The 25,518-nt window shown below is 21.9% G+C and overlaps 2 protein-coding genes across 4 annotated transcripts in view; both read right to left on the reverse strand.

Annotated features, from left to right (window-relative positions):
• Positions 1-25,518, reverse strand: part of LOC122507190 — a 456,874-nt gene that overhangs the window by 82,933 nt on the left and 348,423 nt on the right. For all 3 annotated transcript variants that reach the window (XM_043619783.1, XM_043619782.1, XM_043619784.1), the window contains 3 exons: positions 15,433-15,759; positions 3,176-3,467; positions 721-866 (listed from right to left, as the gene is read on the reverse strand). In XM_043619783.1, coding sequence (XP_043475718.1) covers positions 721-866; positions 3,176-3,467; positions 15,433-15,759 — 765 coding nt within the window. The remainder of the gene's footprint in view (positions 1-720; positions 867-3,175; positions 3,468-15,432; positions 15,760-25,518) is intronic.
• Positions 21,345-25,302, reverse strand: LOC122507196. Its single transcript, XM_043619792.1, has 3 exons — positions 24,430-25,302; positions 22,512-24,275; positions 21,345-22,311 (listed from the first exon to the last, which is right to left on the reverse strand). The coding sequence occupies exons 2-3, from the start codon at positions 23,157-23,159 to the stop codon at positions 21,709-21,711; spliced, it is 1,251 nt and encodes a 416-aa protein (XP_043475727.1). The 5' UTR covers positions 23,160-24,275; positions 24,430-25,302; the 3' UTR covers positions 21,345-21,708.

Raw genomic sequence — 25,518 nt, forward strand, 5'->3', positions numbered from 1 at the left:
ATAAAAATTGTCGGAAACTTGTATATTAATTAATCACGAGGTGAATATATAAAGATTGATTGAGTTGTTTGCATGTCTAAAACAGTGCCATTTCGTACCACATGATTTGAAAAGCTCGCAAGCTGCTGCTGCTTGAATTTTGATAAATTGTTTCAACTCAATCCTTAAACCCTCTGCGCTTTCGTGACCTGACCACCCTCTCAGCTCTTTCTGCTTGTCACCCTTCCTAACCGAAATCTCTCCCCCCCCCCCTCTCCCCCTCACACAAACTACTCCCCTTTTTACCCTTAAATCTCCAACTGCTCGTATAACGAAAACTTTCCTTTCGAAATTTTTTTTTCTCCTGCTTCAACCACGCGGAATTCCTGAATCACAATCGAGCGGAACGAAAAGACACTTAAAGAATTCAAATCTCCACCTACAGATATAAATTCGGATATTTTTATCGAAAATTCTTTTTCGCTTGTAAATAAAAAAATTTGGAAAAAAAAATTTGTTTTTAATTTTAAAGATTTTAGATTTAAATTGACGATTGATTCATTGTGTTAAATTCGTGATGGTTGATTCTTTTTTTTTTGGAGTGAGAAAGAGAGGAAATAGTTCCAATCGAAAATTTTGTAGCATTTTGCTGATTGAAGTATCGTTTCGTTTCGTTTCGTTTTTTTTTTTTTTTTTGAAATGTGAAAAAAAATTGAAATGGATCGTTTTCTGAATACTTACTGACTAAAGTGAGAAAGGGAGTACTACGAGGTTGATAGTGTGCAGGAAGGCACGCATCTTCCGGCCTCGAAACTGGGTTTCCCGTTTGTAGTTCCACCACGTGACCGTCCCTCCTGTAGAATGCCATACACACAAATCCGCTCCGACTGTAAAAAAAAATATATTTCATGAACAAAAAAATAATTTTATTTTCCGAATTTATTCAGAGTGGATCGCAATAACTTTTATCACAATTTTTAATTTTTTTATTAAACAATTTTTTAGACAATTTTTTAAACAATAAAATAAAATAAAAAGAATTAAAAGAAGATAAAAACATTGGGAGATAAAAAATTAAAAATGGATACAAAAATTTAGAGATAAAAAATTAAAAGAAGATAAAAAATTGTGAGATAAAAATTAAATAAGACAAAAAAAAATTAGGAGACTCATTAAAGAATAGATAAAACAAATTAGGAGATGAAACATTAAAAGTAGTTAAAAAAAATTAGCAGATAAGGAATTAAGAATATATGCAAAAAAGTAGGAAATAAAAAAATAAAGTAGATCTAAAAAAATTAAGTGGTAAAAATTAAAACTAGCTAAAAATTAAGAGATGAATGATTATAATCAGAAAAAAAAATTATAAAAAAAATTTGCAAGGAGCCAAAATTATAAATTAAAAAAAAAGTAAAAATATATTAGAAAAATAAAAATTAAAAATAATTTAGAAATAAAAATAATTTAAAGATAAAAAATTAAATGAATATTAAAAATCAGGAGATGAAAGATTAAAAGCAGAAAAAAATTAAAAGAAATTTTAAAAACTAGCAGAAAATAAAATTAAAAATAGACAATAAAAATGAGAGATAAAAAATTAGAAGGAAGATACAAAATTAGGAGATAAAAGATTAAAAGCAGAAAAAAATTAAAGGAAATTAAAAAAATTACCAGAAGATAAAATCACAAATAGATAATAAAAATAAGAGATAAAAAAATTAAAAGTAGATTTATAATACATTAGGAGATGAAACATTAAAAGTGGAAAAAATTAAAGAAAAATTAAAAAATTATCAGGAGATGAATTCTATTTTAGATGAAGAAATTCAAAACGAACAAAAAATTTAAAAATAAAACAATTAGATTAAAAAGAAAATCTTTAAAAATAAACAAATGAATTAAGAGATTAAGAATTAACAACAAAAAAAATTTTTAATTAAAAGAAAAAAAATAATTGAAAGTAGTTAAAAAAAATTAATGAAAATAGAAAATTCAATTTGGATGAAAAAATACAAAGCCAACAAAAATTACAAATAGAAAAGTAAAAAGACTAAAAAAAATTGTAAATATACGAAAAAAATTAAAGGTGGTTAAAAATTAAAAAGGTTAAAAATTAATTATTAAAAAAAATCATGATTAATAAATAAATAAATGAGAATGAAATTAAAAGTAGATAAACTATTCAAAGAAAATAGAAAATTCGAAATAGAAAAAGAAAATTAAAGTAAATAAAAAGTAGATGAAAAAATTAAAGGAAATAGAACTTTCAAAATGGATAAAAAGAATCCAAAGCGAACAGAAATTAAAAATAAATAATTAAAAAGAAAAATTTCAAAAAAGTAAAAAGATAAAAAATTCAAAGTAGACAAAAAAATTAAAGGAGAGAAAAAAATTAAATCAAAGAAAAAAAAAATGAAAGAAAACGAAAAAATTCAAAGTAGACAAAAAAATTAAATGAGAGAAAAAAAATTAAATCAAAGAAAAAAAAATTGAAAGAAAACAAAAAAATTCAAAGAGAGAAAAAAAATTAAATCAAAGAAAAAAAATGAAAGAAAACAAAAAAATTCAAAGTGGATAAAAAAAAAGTTAAAGGAGTGAAAGAATTAAAAATAGATGAAAAAAAAGATTAAAGGAGATAAAAAAATTAAAAGCGCATAAAAGAATGAGAGATGAAAAAAATTAATACCAAACTTAAAAATAGATAGAAAATAAAAGAGATGAAAAAATTAAAAGTGTTAAAAAAAATAAGGGAGATTAAGAAAATAAGGGAGGTGAAAAAAAAATAAAGAAGATAAAAAAATAAAGAAATTAAAGAAAATAGAGAATAAAAAAGTTAAAAGTGAATAAAAATATAAAGGAGATAAAAAAAATTAAAATTGCATAAATTTATAAATGAAGTAAAAAAAAAATAATAAAAGAGATAAAAAAATGAAAATTACATAAAATTATAAAGAAGGTAAAAAAATAAAAGGGAGATAAAAATTAAAGGAGATGAAAATTAAAAGAGATGAACAAAAAAAATTAAAGACAATAGAAAATAAATGGAGATTAATAATTAAAAAAAAACGTTAAAGAAAATCAAAATTAACGAAATAATAATTGTAGAAAATAAAAATTATAGAAAATAAAAAATTAAGAAAATAAAAATTACTTTTTACGAACCAAAAGAAAAGAAAGAATCCAAAAAAGATCTTACCATCCGTGAGTGTAATGAGCCACGATCATATTCATCGTTTCCGTTGGATTTGGATATTTAATGGAATTGCAGAGAATTTTCACATAATATTCCTCTTGGCCGGGAATATCTTGAAAATCAAGTGAAACACCGTCAATTCTCGATGAACTTGCATTCGATCTTGTCACATGAAGTGTTGCATTGTGGGGATGAAAAGTGTACGATCTCCCAAGATCTAAAGTGTGCCATGTTAGACCCCCACCCCCGTGGCCCGTTAACCATTGAGGAAATTTACAATTTCCTGGCGACGAGACTGTAACAAAAATATATCAAGAATTGAAAGCAATCGCAAAAATTGATTATATCTGTTGTTGTTGTCGTCGTTCGTAAAAAAAAATTGTTTTTAAGTTAAAAAAAATTTTTTTTAAAAATTTCTTTTGTAAATTTAGATAATAATTAATCAAGATATTTTGAACAAAAAATATAATTTACAAAAAAATTTAAATACCAATGAAATAAAAAAAATTTTCAAACTTGAAGTGCACAAAAAAAATTTTACATAAATTTAAAATATTGGAAAAAATGAAATATTAAAATGAAAACTCATATATTTTTGATAAATAAATTACTGAGAATAGTAAAAAGTGTAATTAAAAAATCGAAATATATAAAATTCTAAACCAGAGGAGAATTATATTAAAATAAATTGGGAGAAAATTTTTGTATTAAATATTCGAAATAAAAATACGGTCGAATGGTAATTTTTTTAAATACAAAAAAATTTGAATAGAGAAGACAAATCTTTAAACAGAAAATTTAAAAATGAAAAATTGAAGTAAAAAATCAGCAGAAAGGAAAAGTTTTTTTTTTTTGAAGTTAATAATAATTAGGAATAATTCAAATTATTATTATTATTATTATTATTATTTATGATTTAAATTTATCGAAACAAAACAATAGAAAACTATTGGAAATTATGGAACCTACACTAAATGAAATATTCGAAATAAAAATATATCGAAGCACAAACAAATTTTTTGTTATGTTTCGATATATTTTTATTTCGAAGATTTTCTTTTTCTTAAATTCTGGACCGAATGTATAAAAATTAATATTTTCAGTTTTCGTAAATTAAATTTTAACTTCTAACCCACCTCGTAAAAAAAATATCGCCAACTAATTTAAATTATAAAACGTGTCAAGAACCAACCAATGAAAAAATAGAGAAAGAAAAAAATACTCCAATTGGAAAATGAAAAATTGAAGAAGAAAAACAAAAAAAAAAAAAAAAAAAGGAAAAAAAGAAATGAGAAAATTTGATTTAAAAAGACCGATAATTTGTCCGAGATGAAATAACAAAAGAGAGAATCATTCTTCGAAATTGCAGTCGAATGCAAATGTGTCTGCAAAGTTATCGAGATGGAAAGATATGTCGAGGCATAATTCAATCACCTTCCCCTAGCGAACACTGCGATAAGCAATTTGAGTATTTCGCCGCTAGGCATATAGACAGAGGGACTATAGAGGAATATGTCCTATTAGAAAGTAACGAGGTCACTGGAGAACCAATGAGTCGTTACAGTGATGGAACAATGAGAGACAAAAGCTTGACGCAAATGACGCCAGATGTTTTTTTTTTTTTTTTTTTTTTTTTTTTGTTTAACTGGGAGAAAACAAAAAAAAAGAATTCTCATTTCCACACTATATATGTTTATCAACAAGAAATTTTACTCGAAACAAAGATTACATCGGAAATGAAAGATCGACAAATTATTTTACAGCTATGCAATCGACAAATAAATTCCATTAGATTTTTTTTTAGTTTAAGAAAAAATATTTTATTTTTAATTTCCAAACTATCGAAGTTGGATTTTTTAATTAATAACCTATTCGGGGCTATTTACTAACATTTGTTAATTTTTTCTTTAATACAATTATCGTTCGAATTTTTATATTAAAATCGTACTTTTGTATACACGTTTTTTAAATTTATTTAGTAAAATTAAAATTTGTTAGAAATTAAATAATTAGTCATTTGATTTTTATAAAAAAAATTTTTAATAATTGAATTCATTCGAGAAAATTTAATTAAAATTGTATTGAAAATAATATTGAATTTTCGCAAAAAATATTATTATTTATAAAAAGAATCAAATTCTTCCAAAGAATTTTATTGAAATTATTGAAAATAATTTTTAATAATTTAATTCTTAACAAGAATTTTATTAAAATTTCTTTAAAATAATTGTTACTTTTCGTGAAATTTTATTAAAATTTTTTTTTGAAAATAATTGAATTCCTGCGATGAATTTTATTGTTTATAAAAAGAATTGAATTCTTCCAAAGAATGTTTTATTAAAAATTTTGAAAATAACTAAATTCTTATCATTAAAAATTTTTTTAAATTGAATTTTAAATTTAATTCTTGCGAAAAATGTTATTAACATTTTTGAAAATAATAAACAAGAATAGTTTATTTATGTAGTTAAAAGGTGAATTTTTTAAATTTTGAATATAAAATTATTCCAAAATTAATGTTTATATTTGAAAATTATAAAATTTTTTAATTTGCAAAATAATAAATGGAACAGTAACATCTACGATAGTAATTAATAATTATTACATTTATTATCACAATCATAAGAATGTGAAGAACAAAAATTGTAATTTATCTTTAAAAAATGGTTTATTAACTTTTTGAAAATAAAAATTTCAATTTCAACGAATTTTGGTATTAAAATTGTATTTTTTCTACGCCAGTTTTTCAATTTATTTAATGAAACAAAATATAAATTTGAAAAAATAGCAAATATTTACTAAATTAAAATTTTTTTTTAAAATTTTCAATAATTTATAAATTAATGTCAGACTAAAGGTGGTTCTTATTAGTAAAACTACTTTAAGAAATATTTAAAAAATTTTAATATTAATTATTAATTAATTTAAATTATTTTACACATTTTTTTTTAAATTTTAAACATTATAAATATTTTGAGCGACTTAATCTTTAATTGGGGGCCCCTTTAATTGTATTAAATATTAATATTATGTTAAAAATTTATTGCTTGTAAAATAAAATTAATAAAATTAATAATTTAGTAAAGAATAATTATAATATTTTTATTAATAATAATTAATATTTTATACCCAATTTACGTTGTATCCAATTTTTATTATGAATTTTCAATTATTCGAAGCTATTTTTTAAAATTTGTAAATTTATTTTTTAAAAATTTGCGATATTTTTTGTAAAAATAATATCGAAATTAAAGACGCTTGAGCTCGATTAATTGGAAATTTTTTCATTTACAACGAACACCTAGATGATTGACAAATTGTTTCTGGCAATTTTTTGCTTAATTATTTTGTTCTTTTTGTATTTTTTGTACATTTGTTTGGCGAAAAAAATTCTATTGTTAAAATAGAAAAAAGTAAATCTAAAAATATTAATTAAAATTTACTCTCGGTCCATCAGCGTTTCAATATGTGGAAAAAATATTTTTTTTCTTTTGTTGCTAAAAGCTATTAATTATTGGATTGAAATTGCAGAATATTTTCCAATATTTTTTGTCGACTACTATTATTATTATTTTTATTAATATTATTATTATTATTTTTATTAGCTAATTTACTATTTATATTATTTTTTTTTATTAGCTATTTTTTCGTTACATTTCTGCATTTAAAAATTTTTATTTACTTCCTCCTTATTTATTACTATTTACATTATCATTTATAAATATTTAAATATATTATTTTTCATTATTAACTATTTTTTGGTGCTTTTTAACAAATTTTAATTATTTATTTTCTATTTTTTCATTACTTTTTAGGAAAATTTATGATTTATTCATTATTTATTATTTATTCTGTGTAATTATTTTGAAAGAAGGAAAAATTTATTTTAATATACACTTTAGAATAATTTGAAGATGAACGAAAGTGGAAAATTTTCAAGATAGTGCAATTCCATGTACTTTCTTCACTTATATATACATATATTTGGAGAGTTGAAAAGTGCATAAAACTTTTGCATATAATGTTTCATAAATTTCTCAAAACAGTATGACTTTAATGTCGAGTTTGTTTGTAACAGAATTTATACCATTTTCTTTTTGCCTTCAATTTCAAATTCTTTTCTTTTTTCAAGTAAAACGAAGAATACAATTTTTTTTTCGAAAATTATTTTTGAACTTATAATTGTAATTAATGGATATTTTAATATTTTTCCCTTTCTCTCTTTAAAATTATAATTTTTCATTTTAATTTTATAATATTAATCCAAAAATTATTTTCAAAATTGTAATTACAATTTTTTTTTTCAATTTCCAATAACTTAAATTTTCTTTTTCCTATTTTAAATTCACCTTTTCCAATTTCAAATTGTAATTTTTTTTATCTTTCATTTCTAAATTATCGAATTTTCCTTTTCATTCGGCTATTTTTAACCTTTTGGGTATTTTTCGATTCATGGAATTTCTCAAATAGTCGTGGAAAGGAAAAAGATTCTATGCATCTTTGAGCGTAACCGCGTGTGCGCGCAGTGACTTTTGAGGCAAATATATTCGTTCTAGTTTATTTTTTCTCTTTTTCTCTCTCCTCTCGGAGATTATAGATGAATCCATCGAAATCCGTGACCGTGAAAGGACGAATCTTTTCGATATATGTATATATATATATAATTTTTTTTTCGCCGCCAGCACTGGCGAGAAACGATAATTGGTATTGGCGTAGCACTAAAGTTAAGCTCGGCTTTTCTCGAGAATCGACGGGAGAAGGGGAAACTCGAGGGAATAAAAAAACGGAAAATGAAGGAAAAAGGAAAAGAGAGAAAAAAAGGAAAACGAAAATGAAGCGGTAAAAAGGAAAACGAAAAAGAAAAAGGGAAAAAGAAGAAACAAAATAGAAAAAATGAAAAAAGATAAAATTAAACAAAAAAAAGGTAAAAGAAAAAAGGAAAAGAAAAAATGAAACAGAAAAATTTGAAAAAGAATCAGGGTTGCCACAGGTCAGGGAAATCAGGGAATTCAGAGAAAATTCAGAGAAAGTAAAATTGGTCAGGGAAGTCAGGGGAAAGTCAGGGATTTTTAGTAAAAGTACTAAAAAAAATTGAATTTTAACAATTCATTCAATTATTTTCAAAAGTAATAAAATTTTTCGCAGAAATTCAATTATATTCAAAAATTTAAAAAAATTCTGGTCATTTCAATTATATCTTTAAAAATAATAAAATTCTTCTCCAAAATTCAATTATGTTAAAAAATTTTTTAAAAAAATTCTCGACAAAATTTCAATTATCTTTATAAATAATACAATTCTTCAAAATTCAATTATTTTTAAAAACTTTAATAAAATTCTTGGCAAAATTTCACAGGAATTTAATAATTTACAAGATTTTTAATAAATTTCTTCGAAATAAATCAATTATTTTCATAAATAATAAAATTTTCACAGGAATTCAATTATTTAATATAAAAAATTTCAAAAAATTTTTCGAAAAATATCAATTATTTAAAACGAATTTTATAAAATTCGTCGCAGGAATTCAATTATTTAAAAAAAAAAATGTAATAAAGTTCTTTTCAAGAATTCAATTATATTTAGAAATAGTAAAATTTTTCAGCGAAATTCAATTATTTTTATAAACCTGAATAAAATTTGATGGAAGAATTAAATTATTTTCAAAAGTAATAAAATTCTTCGCAAAAATTCAATTATGTTTAAAAATTTTTTTAAAAATTCATGTCAAAATTTCAATTATCTTTATAAATAATAAAATTCTTTAATATTCAATTATTTAAAAAAAATTTTTTTTTAAATTCTTGTCAAAATTTCAATTATCGTTATAAATAATAAAATTCTTCTTCAAAATTCAATTATTTTTAAAAACTTGAATAAAATTCTTGTTAAAATTGCACAGGAATTGAATAGTTTATAAAATTTTTAATAAATTTCTTTGAAATAATTCAATTATTTTCGTAAGTAATAAAAATATAATAATAAAATTCACAGAAATTCAATGATTTTAAAAAGAGTTTTATAAAATTCGTCGCATGAATTCAATTATTTAAAAAAAAATTTAACAAAGTTTTTTTTCAAGAATTCAATTATTTTTATAAATAATAAAATTCTTCACCGAAATTCAATTATTTTAGAAAAATTTTAATAACATTTTTTGGAACATTTTTAATTATTTTCATAAATAATAAAACTCATCGCAGGATTTTAATTAATTTTTGATACAATATTCTAATCAAATTCTTCGATAAATGTAATAATTATTCTTAGAAATTTCATTAAAATTTGTCAAAATAATTGAATTATTTAAAAATTTGTTGATAAGATTCTTTATGAGAATTCAATTTTAACAATCATATAATTTTTTCAATAAATTATTTATTTCTTAATTTAAATAATCGAATTTTTCTAGAATTTTCTAATATAAAAATTGATTAAAAAATGAATTACCGAATAATTGATTTATTATTTATGAAAATAATTGAATTATTGCAACGAATTTTATTACAATTTTTTCAAATAATTGAATTTTTTTGAGAAAATTTACTAATTTTTAAAAAGAATTGAATTCTTGCGAAGGATTTTATTAGGATTTTTGTAAATAATAAAATTTTTTTTAAAAAATTTCTCATGGTAATTTAAATTATAACAAAACATAAAGAAGACGATCACTCCGAGTCTTCGACTCGGAGTAATAGCCTTCTTTATGTTTTGTAATAATATTCTTATAAATTGTTGAATTTCAAAAAGGTTTGAATTTGAATGTATTGAAGAATTTTAATTCCTACGGAAAAATAATAATGATTAAATGTTTATTTAAAAAAGAAATTATTCATATTTTTGAATAATTTTACAATTAATGAAATTTGTAAATAAATGTAATAGAACATTTTTTTTTTGAGTTTCTAATAGTTTTTAGAGTGAATCAGAATATTTTTTAGGGTCAGGGAAAAATTGAGAATTTTGTCTGGAAATCAGGGAAAAGTCAGGGAAAAATAAAATTAAATATTTGTGGCAACACTGAAGAAGTAACGAAACAGAAAAAAGGAAAAGAAGAAACGGAATAAAAAAAAGAAAAAAGAAGAAGAAAAGAGAAAAATTGAAACCAAAAAAGAAAAAGAAAGAAGAAAAAACGAAACAGGAAAAAGAAAAAGAAAAGAGAAAAATTGAAACCAAAAAAGAAAAAGAAAGAAGAAAAAACGAAACAGGAAAAAGAAGAAGAAAAGAGAAAAAAAGAATAAAAGAAATAGAAAAATCGAAAAAGAAAAAAAGAAGAAGAAAAGAGAAAAAAAGAATAAAAGAAATAGAAAAATCGAAAAAGAAAAAAAGAAGAAGAAAAGAGAAAAAAAGAATAAAAGAAATAGAAAAATCGAAAAAGAAAAAAAGAAGAAGGAGAAGAAAAAGAAAAGAGAAAAAGAAAAGAGAAAAAGAAAAGAGAACAAGAAAGGAGAGAAACAGGAATGAAACAGAGGCAGAAAAGCGAGTACGGAACAATTTTATCGTTTGCGTTAAAATACGAATTAGCGCCCTTACGAGTGAATGAGAGAAAGAGAGAGGGAGAGAGAAAATTGTGCGATTTTTACGACTAAAGGAATTTGTATCTTCAGTTCACTGGTGCTTCTGTTCACTTATCGAAGCGAGTCGTTGAATTATTTCCATTCTTTCCTGTCACGATGCAACAATGCTTTTACGTGTCATAAAGCGACGTACGATACTTTGGCTCAATCGTTCCTTTCTGTTCATTTTGACGTCCCAGGCGAAGTGGACCTCTCTCTTTTCTCATAAAAAAAAAGAAAAAAAAATACTCTCTTGTTCTTTTTTTTTTTCTCTCTCCATTTCTCTCTATACCAAATTTGTCGAGGGCGAATCTACGTGTCGATTTTTATTGGCTGTCGTGTCAACCCCCTACAGAACCTATCGGGAATGAAACGAGACAAGTGCAAACTCTAGATGTAAAATACCTCCCCCTCCCAAATCCTCTCTTTCTCTCATTCTAGAAATACGTAATCGTATTTCTTAAATTTAGTGTATTTAAAGTAAAACTGCAATTACTTAAAACGTATATACAATTACTTGACAAATGTGTAGAAAATAAAATAGAAAATAAAAAAAAAACTGTTCTAATTAGTAAGAGTGAAAATCTGTAAATTCGAATGAATAAACATTTAATGGCAACTGGCGTAAATATTCATTTGGAAATGAAAAACGAATCGCAGAATTTTATTATCAAAAGAATAATAAATTTCTTATGGAATGTAAATTTTTTTTTTTAATTTCAAGATCAATGGCAAAAAATTAAATAAAAAATTTTTTACGAGACGTAATTTATTTATAATAAAGAATAAATACTTTATAATAATTGTAAGTTTCCTTTCCGCTAGCAAATTCTCTGCATTCATTTGTTCGTTTTGAAAATTAATTTTTGTCCATTATTGACATTTTTTTAATGTCAAAAAAATCAAAAATACTCGTTTTATTCACTTTACAAAATTGACAAAAATTCCATTCCATATTTTTTATTTTCCTAACTTTCATAAAAAATATTGACTTTTTTCTTATCCTGCTAATAAATTGAATTCGTGCTACGAATTTTATTATTCATGCGAAAGAATTTAAAATATATAAAAATAATTTAATTCCAGCGAAGAATTTTATAAAAATTTTTAAATAATTCATTTCTTTCAATTTTTTTTTTTCAATTTTTTTTCAATTTTCTTTCAATTTCTTTCATTTTTTTTTTTTTTTCATTTCTTTTTCTTTCATTTCTTTTTTTTCATTTTCTTTTCTTTCTTTTTTTTCTTTCATTTCTTTCATTTTCTTTTCTTTTCATTTCTTTTCATTTTATGCAAATTCTAATTTAAATAATTGAATTGATGAAAATTTTTATTATTAATGAAAAGAATTGAATTCTTAGGAAAATTTTTACAAACCATTTTTTAAATAATTGAATTCTATTTGGAAATTTTATGAAAATAGTAAACTATGAAAATAGTAAACATTGAAAATCATTGCATTGCGAATAGTTTTTAAAAATAATTAAATTTTACAAAAAATTCTATTGAAAAATTTGTCAATAATTTAATGTCTGTGGGAAATTTTAATAAATTTTTTTGAAAATAATTGAATTCCTAAAAAAAATTTTATTATTTATGAAAATAATTGAATTTTGAAAAGAATTTTATTAAAACACTTCAAAATAATTGAATTTTCGGGAGTAATTTTCTTATTTATCTTTAATGATTGAATTCTTTTGAAAAATTATTTGTATAAATAATTGAATTCTTAGACAAAAAATTTAATTAAAATTAAAAAAATAATTGAATTATTTCAAAAAAATTTAATTAAAATTGTATTTAAAACAGTTAATTTCTTTCGAACAATTTTATTAAATTTTTGAAAATAAATATTCAATTTTTCAAAAAAATATTTAAAAAACATTTTTTTAAACAATTGATTCTTTCGAAGAATGAAAATTTAGTTTTTAAAAATAATTACATTTTTTGAGCAATTCCTGTAAAATTGTATTAAAAATAATTGAAATCCTGCTATGAATTTTATTATTTATGAAAATAATTGAATAGTTGCTAGGAATTTTATTATAATTCTCAAAAATAATTGAATTACAGAGAAGAATTTTTATTATTTTTGAAAATAATTGAATTATTGCGGAAGAGTTTATTAAAATGTTTAGAAAGAATTGAATTTCTGTGAAAAATTTTATTATTTTTGAAAGTAATTGAATTCTTCATAAGAATTTTATAAACATTGTTTTAAATAATTAAATTTTTCAAAATATAATAAATATGAAAATTTTATTAGTTTATATAATTGAATTCTTGTGGTAAACTTTATTTGTGAAAATAACTGAATTTTTGATTATTAATTTAAAATAGTAATAAAAATAATTGAAATTCTTCGATGAGTTTTATTATTTATGAAAATAATTAAATTCATGCTTAGAATTTAATCAATTTTTTTTTTAAAAAATTGAATTTTCATGAAAAAATTTATTATTAGTGAAAGTAATTAAATTATTGTGAAAAATAAATTGCATAAAATTTTGTTGAATAATGAATTTTTTCGAAATATTTTTGAAAATTAGCGAATCAAAAGTAGTGGAAATTCTCTAAAATATATTATTTATTTTCTTTGTTCAGAAAGTTGAATATATAATAATTTTTTTACCTTCTCTATTCTTCAAAGTAATTAAAATTTTCGTAATGAAGATTATTTTTAATCAAATAACAATTTTCTGGGGTAATTAATTTTACTGAAACTAAATCACTATTACTAAATTACTACTAAACTTAATCACTATTTTTAACATGATTAATTTTCTAAATTTCCTTTTACTTTTTATCTCCTTTAATTTTTTTCCACTAACTTTTATTTATTTTTTCTTTTTAATAAATTGACTCAATAGGTTCTATAAAAATAAATTTAAATAAGAAAAATTAACAAAAAAATTTACTAAAGAATGTAATAAATAATTTTGATTTGAATTCAGTAAAAAAAATTTAGAAAAAGAAACAAATATATATAAAAATAAATAATTGAAGTTCATTCACTTAAGCAAAACAATATAAAATAAATATTTTTAAAAATTGCTAGAAACGTACAATTTCTCGAAAAGTACAATTACTTGAAAAAAATTCAATTACTTGGAAAAATACAATCACTCATATATATTGGAAAATGTGTAACAAATAAAATAGAAATTAAAAAAATAACTGTTCCAATTAGTAACAATAAAATTCCTAACCAATAACTTCTGTAAACTCGATAATAAATATAAACATTTAACAGCAACCAGCGTAAATATTCATTTTTAAAAATGAAAAACGATTCACATAAAATATTTCAATAAATAACTGTGCGCGCGAAATAATAAATAATTATTGCAGCAAAATAATGAATAATTCTTCTGTTGGAGAAAATAAATTATTACTTTTAATTTAAAGATTAATTGACTGTAAATTTTTTCATGAAAGAGAAGAAAAAAAAAGAGAAATTGTAAATGTAGAGGAGATGAAATAAAACAGGAGTTCAAGTTTCATGAGAAAGGGGGTTGGTGGGGGGGGGGGGGGGGGGGGGGTAAGAAAAAAAATGGGAGGGGAATTGACTAAAAGTAGCCAATTTAGCGAAAGCGCTTTTTTAGTTGGTCGTTTTTACACGAGTCGTTAGAAAACTGTGAAGATCGTAAGTCGTAATTAAGATATAATTCGTTTTCTAGCTCAGCTGGCGACTTCTTTTTTTTCTTTTCTGTCCCTGCAGTTTCAGTTTTCAAAACTTTTATTCTTTACTTTTTGTTTTTTGAAGCATTCTTTCAAGAAATTAGTCGCATGAAACAAATTTCCTTTAAAGGTAATTTTCAAAATGAATTTTGCAAAAATATTGAAAAAAAATTGCAAAAAATTTGAACATTTTGCACTTAAAATTGAAATAATATTTCAAATAATTTTAAATATTTGGAAAGAAGGTACTAATTATGAATATTATAAATTTGTATTTGTTACAATTATAATTTATAATTACAAGAAATTGTGAATTATAAATTTATATTTTTTATGTTGGCACATTGAATTAAATTATAAATTACAAATTTGTATTTTGTATATCTATAATGAATTATATAATTAAATTCATATTTTCTTTATTTATAATTTATTTACAGTTGGTAAATTAATTATTCATAAATTGATATTCAAAATTTTAAATTATAAATTTATATTTATAATTTAATACATATATTTAAAATTAAGATGGTAAATTAATTATTCATAATAATTGATACACAAATTTTGAAATTATAAATTCATATTTAAAGTTTAATAATAAATAAATTGATATTTATTATTGAAAAATATAAAATTGTTATTTAAAATTGAAAATAGTTAATCAATATTTGGAAATTAATATTGAAATTAATTACCTATTATAAATTGATAAATTGATAAATTGATAATAAAAATTTGTAACTATAAATTAATGTTTAAAATAAAATATTTGAATATTTTGTAATATAGAAATTAATTACATTTAAATTACAATTTCATTGAAAATAAAATATTTTAAGTTTATTATAGAAATTAATTATAAGTAAATTGATAACTCTATTAAAAATTTATAATTTAAAATGAAATATAATTTCCAATTTCCAATATAAAATTAAATATCAAAATTTTCAATTTAATTATTATAATTTTAATATAAAAATATTTTTCAATATAAATATAAGATGAAAAGTAAAAGTACGTTACCTTTGGTGAGTTTCATGGTCCGCGATCCCTCCATTGGACTGAAGAGGCCATTGCACGTGGCGTCACCACTTTGGGCGACATTAAATATTTCAATTGAGGAATTTTCCATTGACAATCCATTGGAGAGAAGAACTTCTTGTTCATTATTTTCGAGGCCTACTCCGCTGGTGGCACGATTTAAATTCCCCTGAACGTTCTGATCGGCTCTCTCGTATACAAAACACCTGTAACGATCTTCATTGCTTGTTGCATGATCGTGATTCAATCTACCCACTAAATATCGACTACTGCCCTCTTTCCACGTTGCTAGACACTCCAATTCCTCCTCTGTAACAGAAAAATATATTTTTTTTTGTCAAAATTTATTTATTAGTATTTAATTATTATTTAATTATTTAATTAATATTTATTAATATTTAATTAATATTTATTAATATTTAATTATTGTAAATTATTATTTAATTAATATTTATTAGTATTTAATTATTATTTATCATTCAATAATTATTTAATTATGTACGCATGTATTCTACAACTATGACGTCATAATGGTTCAAAGTGTCCTCAACTTTGAATTTGTAAACATTGCGACTAATTTGACTTAATGACCTTTTCCTCTTGAATTATTGATTTCCTTAAATTAATATTCGATTTTATTTTATTAATTTATTTCTTATTTAGTATAGTTCAAAAATTTATACACATTTATTTTTTTTCACTTATAATTTTTTTTTTACTTTTATTTATATTTTATTCATTTATAATTTTAGAATTTAAAAATATATTTAAAAAACTGCTAAATTTAATAATAATTTAATAAAATTACAAGAAATGCTTTCAAATATAGAAAAAAAAAATTAAAATGAAAAAAATGTATTTTATACTAAAAAAAGAAATTAAACCGAACAGCGCAATATAAATTAAAATATTTTATTATCCCGTATATTTATGAAATAAATAAATATTTTAAACATTTAAATAAAATAAAATCTCGTAACATAAAATTGCTTTTTGGAATTTTTAAACTAAAAATAAAATTAAACTGAACAGGGAAATATAAATTTTAATATTTTATTTTTTTGTCCCGTATACTTATTAAATAAATAACTGAATAAAAAATATTGAATAAATTAAAATAATATTTCGCAACAATATTAATATAGTAATTATATTAATGATAATAATGATTTAATAATAATTATATTAATGATAATAATAATACTAATAATAATAATTTCTAATTTTAAAAACTTCATTTTTCGTGGAAAATTTCATAAATTTGTCGAAAGAGTCAATGTCAATTAAATTAATCAAGAGAATATTTTAGTGATTTCGACATTATTTTAGAAAGAGAGAATTTGATGGGTCTTTTTTTTTGTTGAAAATCTAGAGGATAGTGCCAATCAAAGTTTTGTAGTAGAGCTATAGAAGTATTCAAATTTATATCAGTATAATAATAAACGAGACGTCACTCTCTTGACAAACAGGAAAATGCAAAAGTCAGGTTCAATTTCAATAAACGTCGTACTTTTTTTTTTTTTAAATTTCATACGTTAATAATAATCAATATGTAAAATTAGATACAATCACCTTCTTGGTGTATAAAATTAAAATATTCTTTTCTTTCTTTTAAATTAAAGTCCTGGAATTTATTTTTAAATTTTAAAAATGAATAGGTAATCAAGAAAATTTTATTTAAATGAAATTAATTTTATTATTTTTAATTTAAATGAAATTAATTAATTTACTAATTATTTTTAATTTAAATGAAATTAATTTATTTATTAATTATTTTTAATTTAAATGAAATTAATTTATTTATTAATTATTTTTAATTTAAATGAAATTAATTTATTTATTAATTATTTTTAATTTAAATGATATTAATTTATTTATTAATTATTTTTAATTTAAAAGAAATTAATTTATTATTATTTATTATTTTTTAATCAATAAGCAAAGAAACCAAAACAAAAAATAAGACTTTACTGTAAATAAATAAACATTAACAGTTAGATTAACTTAGAATTGTAAATTTTATTTTAATTATTTAGCGATCCAATTGTTCGGATTAGAAAAAAATTTATGAATAATATTTTTTTGAAATTTCAACTTTAGAACGTTCGTTGTTATGTAACTAATTTTTATTTCTCTACTCCTCTTGTTTTCTACTTCGTTTAGACGAAATAAAAACGAGGAATAGATTAGAGAAAATTGTACATGTTTTAGATTAGGAAAAACTTCATGAAATAAATTTTTTGAATAATTTCAAATGTAGGAGATTCATTGTTAATCTCGGAAGACGCGCAATTGCAGTGGTAACTCACACTACTAATTGTCAGGTTTTCACAAATACACTGAAGAAAAAAAATTATTTGACTCAAATAAACGATTACTTGTCTATTATCAAATAATTAATAAATATTCGTGACACGTCGTAAACTCTCTTTCCGATTTTTTCACATGGTTTTGTCGTCTGCTTTTTCTCGCGTCTACCTCGAGACTTTGCGCATGCGTTGTATCGTCTGTCCATTCTCGCGCATGCGTTTTGTTTGCCGCGAAATTTGAACATGGCCAGGGACGACTTATGTTTTTTCAACTCAGGACGAAGAGAAAATTGAGGAGAAAATCGCAATGAAACCTAAACTGTCAATTCAATTACTGTTACAAGATAAAATTGTAAAATTAAATCCGAACAAAATAGGAGCAAATATAAAATTATTTTCGTTTTAGATTAGAAAAAAACTTCATGAATAAATTTTTTCTAAAAATTTAATTTCAGAAGATAATTCTAAATATAGAATTATTTTTGTTTTAGATTAGAAAAAACTTGATGAATAAATTTTTTCTAAACTTTCAATTTTAGATGATAATTCGACAGAAATAAATTATTTGATAGCAGTCAGGTAAAATTTTCTCTGAATCAAATAATTTTTGTATTTTTTCACAGTGAGTGAGAATTCGCTTTCTGCAAATTCTTGCGTGTATCATTTTGATCTCGTGTGCCGTGTACGAGAAAATGTTGCCTATTGAGGTAACGATGAAACCAACAATTATCTCGCCGTATATTCCAAACCAAGCAAACTTGAGGCGTGGTTTTGAAAATCGTAAGTCGTAAGTGCCGATCTTATCTGCCTTCATTCGCGAATCGAAGTGGGAAAATCTTCTTCTTTTCCTTCTTTTTCCTCTTCTTCTTCTTTTTCTTCTTTCTCGAATTTTTACACTTGCGCTCTCACCTTTACTCTCACTGGGAACGTTATCTAAATCACATCTGGATAAAAGGCTTCTCTTCTCTCTCACCAAAGGTATCTTTCCGAGGTTTTTCGACACTGGTCGTTTCTCCTGTGAGGCAATTTGCGAGACCGAAAAACGTGACTGTCGTTTTCGAAAAGTGGAAATAAAACGAGAAGGCGTCATAGACACGTAAGACCTTTGGTTTTCATTAGAAAAAAAAAGAAGGGGAAAAAAAAATGTCCTCAATGACTGGACTAAAAATGAAAAAGAAATGAACAGGAAATCGTTATCGCCTTCGATATGACTACTTTTCTTCGTCCTTTTTTTTACAATTCGCGATTTCATTTCTGCTGTATCATTCCTATTTTCTTTCTCTCTCTCTCTCTCTCCTCTCCTTCTATCTCTTATCAAAAGTTATCGATCATTTTCGCCATAAAAAAAAATTGTCAGAATGATGAATAAGGGCGCGAATTTCTTATTTAAAAAGCGCTTCCGCCTCGGCCTCTTGAAAAAAAAAAAAACGCAAAATGTTGCGAACAAGATATGGTTTAAAATTTCAATTTTTATCGTGAGGCAAAGGCCTTCTTTAAATTCCTCGGAAAAGGACAAATTCCATGACTCAAGAATTCCTTTGAGTAAAAAAAGTCACTTTTATGCTGAGATAAAGTGTCCTTTAAGATTCTTGATTACATCCGTTGTAGCGTAAATACATTTCTATTAAGAAATTTTTTCTCTGCCAATAAAATGAACATTATGTTTGAAGAAGAAGAGAAAAGACATCAGAAATTTCTTCCCTAAATTCAGTAATTGAAATTTTTTTAAATAAATTTTTCCCTTTTTCCACGTTACACAGACTAGTATTATAATTATTTTTTTAATTCATTATTACAAAAGAATAGATAAATAATTATAATAATGTAATAATAAAATTTAAATTTTTCAAAAAAATTTATTCATGAAATTTTTTCTAATCTAGAACATAAATATTTTTTTATTATACTAATTATTACATTAATTATTATACTAATTATTAAATTAATTATTGTATTATTTATTATGCGAATCATTGTATTAAATATAATACTATTTGTCATATTAATTATTATATTATTTTACGAATTAATTATTGTACTAATTATTATATTATTTATTATGCTAATTATTATATTACATATTACACTAATTTTCATATTAATTATTATATTATATTACGAATTACGATAAACATTAATTATTATACAATAATTAATATTAATTATAATTAATTTGGTAAAATTTTATTCTTAAAAAATTTTTTCTTTAACTGAATTTTCATTTTTCAAAACAGTATTTTGTGACAGAATTTTTTTTAACGAAATAATATTATTCTAAAGCATTATTTTCACTTCAGAAATAAATTACTTCTCTAAATTCAGTAAATTGGAGTTTTTAATAAATTTTCTCTCATTTTTATCTCGAACTGCTTTCAAATATACTTTTATTCTCTTCCTAATTTCTTTGTCAATCATTGTTTCAAAAATAATATTATTACAATGAATATCATTTTAATTTTAATATAATATTTGATTCCTTGACGAATATTTTAAATGAATCTTTATTTTGACATAATATGATGTATTAATAGAGAAACTGTGAATTTTATCATTTTTCATATTATTTTTAATCTTTTTGAAACATTTTTAAAAACTTTATTCTCTTTCCTCTCATTTTTGTCGCTTTTTGAATATATTTTTAAATTCCACTTGCTTATTAATTATTTAAATAAAAATAATTTTATCTTTCGTTTCCAGGAAAATTCTTTATTTTAATTGTCAATTTTTTTTTGTAATTTTTAATTTAATTCTATATCAACTGAGTAGAGAGATTTAATTTTTGATAAAAGAGATATTCTCGATTATATAAATTATAAATTTTATAATAATTGTTACAATAGTGAAAAATTATTTTTAAATTTAATATTATCGCCATTAAATTATTCAGTAAATTAAAATTGGAAATATTGGAAAATCAGATGTTACATTTTTTTCCTTATTTTTTGTATTTAATGGTAATTTTTATTAATAATTAATTGATCACTTTTTGTCTTTTAATTGGATTTTAATTAAAGTTATTATTAAATTATTTATTATTGAAAATCGTTTTACAAAAAAATTTACTTCATTTACAAAAGTTCATTTCTTTTAAAAGAAAAAAAACTTTAGAAAAAATTAGAATTAATTTTAGGAAAACATAATTCTTTTTAAATAAAAATAAGTTATTTGTTTACATATTTTCTGAACAAATTTATTTACTTTAAAAAAAGCAATACAATATATATTGATAATAAAAATTATTCAAAGCGCAGAAATTTAATGTTTAGTTTTAAGAAAAATAATTTTTTTATTACAATTTCGTGTTTTTCAGTGTCGAAAATATTAAATTTGCGATTACAATTTGTTTTTTGCACTGTAAACAAATTGTATGCAAAGTAGGGGAAAAATATACTCAAATTTTGAAATTTAATCTGATATATTTATTGATTCTAGTAATTTACAAATTTTCCTTTTATTTAATACTATTTTATTAGTTTATTATTAAAACAGGATTCTTCATTCTTTAATTTATTTATTGTTTTTTGTATTTTTATTTTATTTATTTTGTATTTTTTATTTTATTTATTATTATTATTTTTTGCTGTTTATATTTCTTTTGTATTTATTATTATCTATTAATTTTATTAAAATTAAATAATTAATTGATTGTCTTCTGCAAAAATAATTCCAAAAAATATGTTTAGTTTAAAAAGAAAATTATTTTTTAACTCCAATTTCGTGCTTTGATTGTTACAAAAGTGTAACCATAAATTCGTGATTAAATTTTTTGAAGAAACAATAAAAATTTATGCTGTATTTTTTAACTGCTTTAAAATATTTGTCATTAAATGTACAGATTTGTAATTATTTTTGTAAAAATAACATTTTCTTTTGTCGATATTAAATATTTTTTAAAAAAAATTAAGAGAAACATATTTTGAAAATTAAATATTTACTTGCTATGAGTAGCTTATAGATTTTCTATTAATTCAACACATTTCATTATTGACAGAAGATTTTTTCTTATAATGTCAATTAACCATTCCCTACCAAAGGTATTTTTCAAAAAGAAATAATTGTAATGATTAATATTGATGTTCTTAATAATTTCAACACTTTTTATAAAGCATTTACTGTAATCGTCATCAATGAATTCTAATGGAAAATTTTCGTAAAACATTTTAAAAAATTGATACAAATTTTGAATTAATTCTTTATTTTCCTCTAGTTGTATTTCACATTTTTCGGGTATTAATTTTGATACTTCTGAACTATTAGTCGTTGAAATTTTATCGAATCCAATATTTTTGTGAAATGAATAATTTTCGTCTGCACTGGAACTAATAAAATTAATTATCAGCGAAATTTTCCATTCTTCTTTACGGTAGGCAACATTTTTCGATGATTTACTACATTCGTAATGATTTAAAATTGTTTTAAAGAATTTAGTTACAATCTCGAGATGATTTTTAAATTTTATATCTTCTTCTTTAAGCTGATAACTGATTGAATTTGAGTTAGTTTTGGAAATTCGTTTGCTGTTATATTTAGGAGATGGATTTTTTCTAAGTGACTGCAAAAAGGTATTTTTAAAATTAACATTATTGTCCCCATTTAGCAAAAATTAATGTACAAAGAAAAACTTATTTTAAGAAAATTTTTTGGTTTTTAAGAAAATTCTACTTGCTACTGAATTAAAATACTTATAATTTTTATTTTCTTATTCTTTGTAATATTAATTATTTAAATAAAACACTTAGTAATCTCTATTACCTTCAATGGAATGCACTTCTTAATTTTTTGTAAACTGTTTATCACAAATATGTTTAGAGAATTCATGTTACTTGAAGACATAACAAAATAAGTAACAGACAAATTCTCAATTGGCACGAATTCCATAAGGCTCACTGCATAACATGTTCGGTACTTGTCACTATTTGCATTCTTTGGAAAATTCGTGAAATATAAATGCAATAATTCATGAATATTTTCGTAAATTTCTTTAAATCTTTTTTGCGATGCATAACATTCTAATGGCATTAAATCTCTCGTTTCTTCAATTCTACTTTGTATCAAGTAATCGACAGTATAATTAAACAGTCTGTGAAATAAATAAATATCCACTGCACTCTCACGAATTTCAATTAATACTTTCAGAAAATGTAATTTCTCCAATTTTGAAGATTTAGTACTTTGATTACAATCGTAGTGATTTAAAATATTTTCAAAAAATTTTTTACCCACTTTCAATTGCTCTTTGAAATCCATATCTTTACCATCATTCATGAGAGTAATTTCTTTTAAGCTACTTTTGAAATTATTACTCTTTTTTGCAAATTTAATTTGTTTATAGTAATTGTAAATTCCCACATTAATCAAGAGAACTGTACCCAGTAATTGTAGAGTCCATTTGCCAACCATTTTTTGATAATTGGTTTATAATTTCAAATAATATTATTGAAATTTTAATTTTTTCCAGATTTGAAGTTAAAAATGAAATTCTTTGAAGTTTCCTTAAACAAATTTTTAACGTTCAAAAATATTTTTTATTTAAAAATACAAAGACGTAAAGTTGGACTAATTTTTAATTTAAAGTCAATCAGCTAACTTCTTAACTAGATAAAAAATAAATGTTTTGTTTCTGAAAACAATAAATTTTTTATTTTATTTTTGTTTTACAGTTTCGAAAATAATATTAAATGTACGATAAGACGGCTAGGTTTAAATTTACTTTTCGAAGAAAGAAGCGAACGGAGTTGTATTTTTTAACTGCTTTAAAATATTTGCCATTAAGTTTACGAGTATTATATTATTTTTAACATAAATTAAATTTTCTTCTTTAATTTTGTGAATCAATTGTAAGAAAATTGAGAATAATATAAATATTTAAAAATTAAATCGAATATATTTGTTACTTCGAGTAATTTATAAATTTTCCTTTAATTCAACACATTTCATTATTGAAACAAGATTCATTTTTATAATGTCAATTAATGATTTTTTGTTATAAGCAGAATTATTTTGAAAAGAATCAAATTCTTCGTCATTGATATCTTTAATGTTTTTAACAGTCTCTGTAAAGCATTTACTAAAATCGTCATTAATTAATTTTGTTGGAAAATTTCCATAGTACATATTAAACAATTGATACAAATTTTGAATTAATTTCTTATTTTCCTTTAGTTGTGTACCACATTCTTGTGGTATTAATTTTGATACTTCTGAACTATATTTCAACCATTTTGTTGGTTTGAATCGAGATGCATTAGTTGTGTGATAAGAATAATTATCTTCTGCACTAATAGAAATGAACCAAATTATTGACGGAATTTTCCATTCTTCAATAGAAGAATTAACATTCATAGGAGATTTACTACATTCATAATGATTTAAAATTGTCTTAAAAAAATTAGTTACAATCTTAAGATGATCTCTAAATCTTATATCTTCTTTGTGAAGGTGATAAATAACTATTTTTGAATTAGTATTGGACATTTTTTTGTTGAAATAGTTAGCAGTTAAATTTTTCTCTTGTGACTGAAAAAAACATTTTAAGTATTAAAATGATTGCCTAATAATTAAAAATTAATTTAAAGAAAAATTGTTTGAAACAAATTTTTTTAATACATTATTTCTAAAAATACAAATTCTGTTCGTTACGGTAATGAAATTCTTATAACTTTTATATTACCTTTAATGCAATACACTTCATTAATTTCTCATCTATTATAGAAAATGTATAATTATAATGAAAAAGTGCTTCTTCTAATGTTGCGAATTCCAAAAGGCTCACTACATAGCAAGTATTGTATTCAGTACCATTTCCTTGGTTTGGAAAATTTTTGTAATATAAATTTAAGAATCGATAAATATCTTCATATATTTCTTTCATTCTTTCTGGTTGTGTTCCACATTCCAAAAGCATTGCATGTTTTATAATCTTAATTCTGTTTGGTATCAAGTAATCGGCATTATAATTGTTAAGTCTTTTATATAAATAAATGTCTTCTGCACTCTCACTAATGATACGTAGCACTTTCCAAGTAATTATCATTTCTGCTGGGAATTCATTAGAATTAATTTTATTATATTTACAGTTATTTGAAAGTTTTTCAAAATATTCAGTAGTAAGTTGCAGTTGTTCTTTGAAATCCATATCTTTTGCATCATTTATAAGAGTTATTTCTTTCAAGTTACTTTCAAAATTATTATTCACTTCATAAAATTCATCTTCATCTACAAGGCATCTAAACAATGCCTTATTGATAAAGAGAACGATGCCAAATAATTGTAGACTCCATTTACCATTCATTTTTGCTACTTATTTTCTTGCAAACTGCGATGTTGAATTTAAAAAAAATATTGCTTCTAAATACTCAAAACGGATCAGCTTTGGAAAATAGAAATTTTTCCTAATTTATCGTGATGCACTTAATGTATTTTTAAAAGAAAAACGTTCGATACTTAATCACACATTTTGTTACTAATGGTATAATCTTTTTATTGAAATATATTGAAACTCGATTATTTTAATTTTCTAAAAATGAAAATTATTTATAGACTAAAAAATTAATAGTTCGTTTTCAAAGAAAATAATTTTTTACTTCAAATTCGTGTTTTTGTTTTGAATATATATAAAAATTGTAGATTAAATTACTATTTTGAAAGTAATATGAAACCTATGATTTGAAGTTTATGTCTCAATACATGTTTTGATAAAAAGAACAATCGGATATATATTTTTTAACTGCTTTCAAATAGTAATAATTAAATTTACAAA

This window comes from Leptopilina heterotoma, unplaced genomic scaffold (assembly GCF_015476425.1).
Source record: "Leptopilina heterotoma isolate Lh14 unplaced genomic scaffold, ASM1547642v1 Lhet_45, whole genome shotgun sequence".
Lineage (NCBI taxonomy): Eukaryota > Metazoa > Arthropoda > Insecta > Hymenoptera > Figitidae > Leptopilina > Leptopilina heterotoma.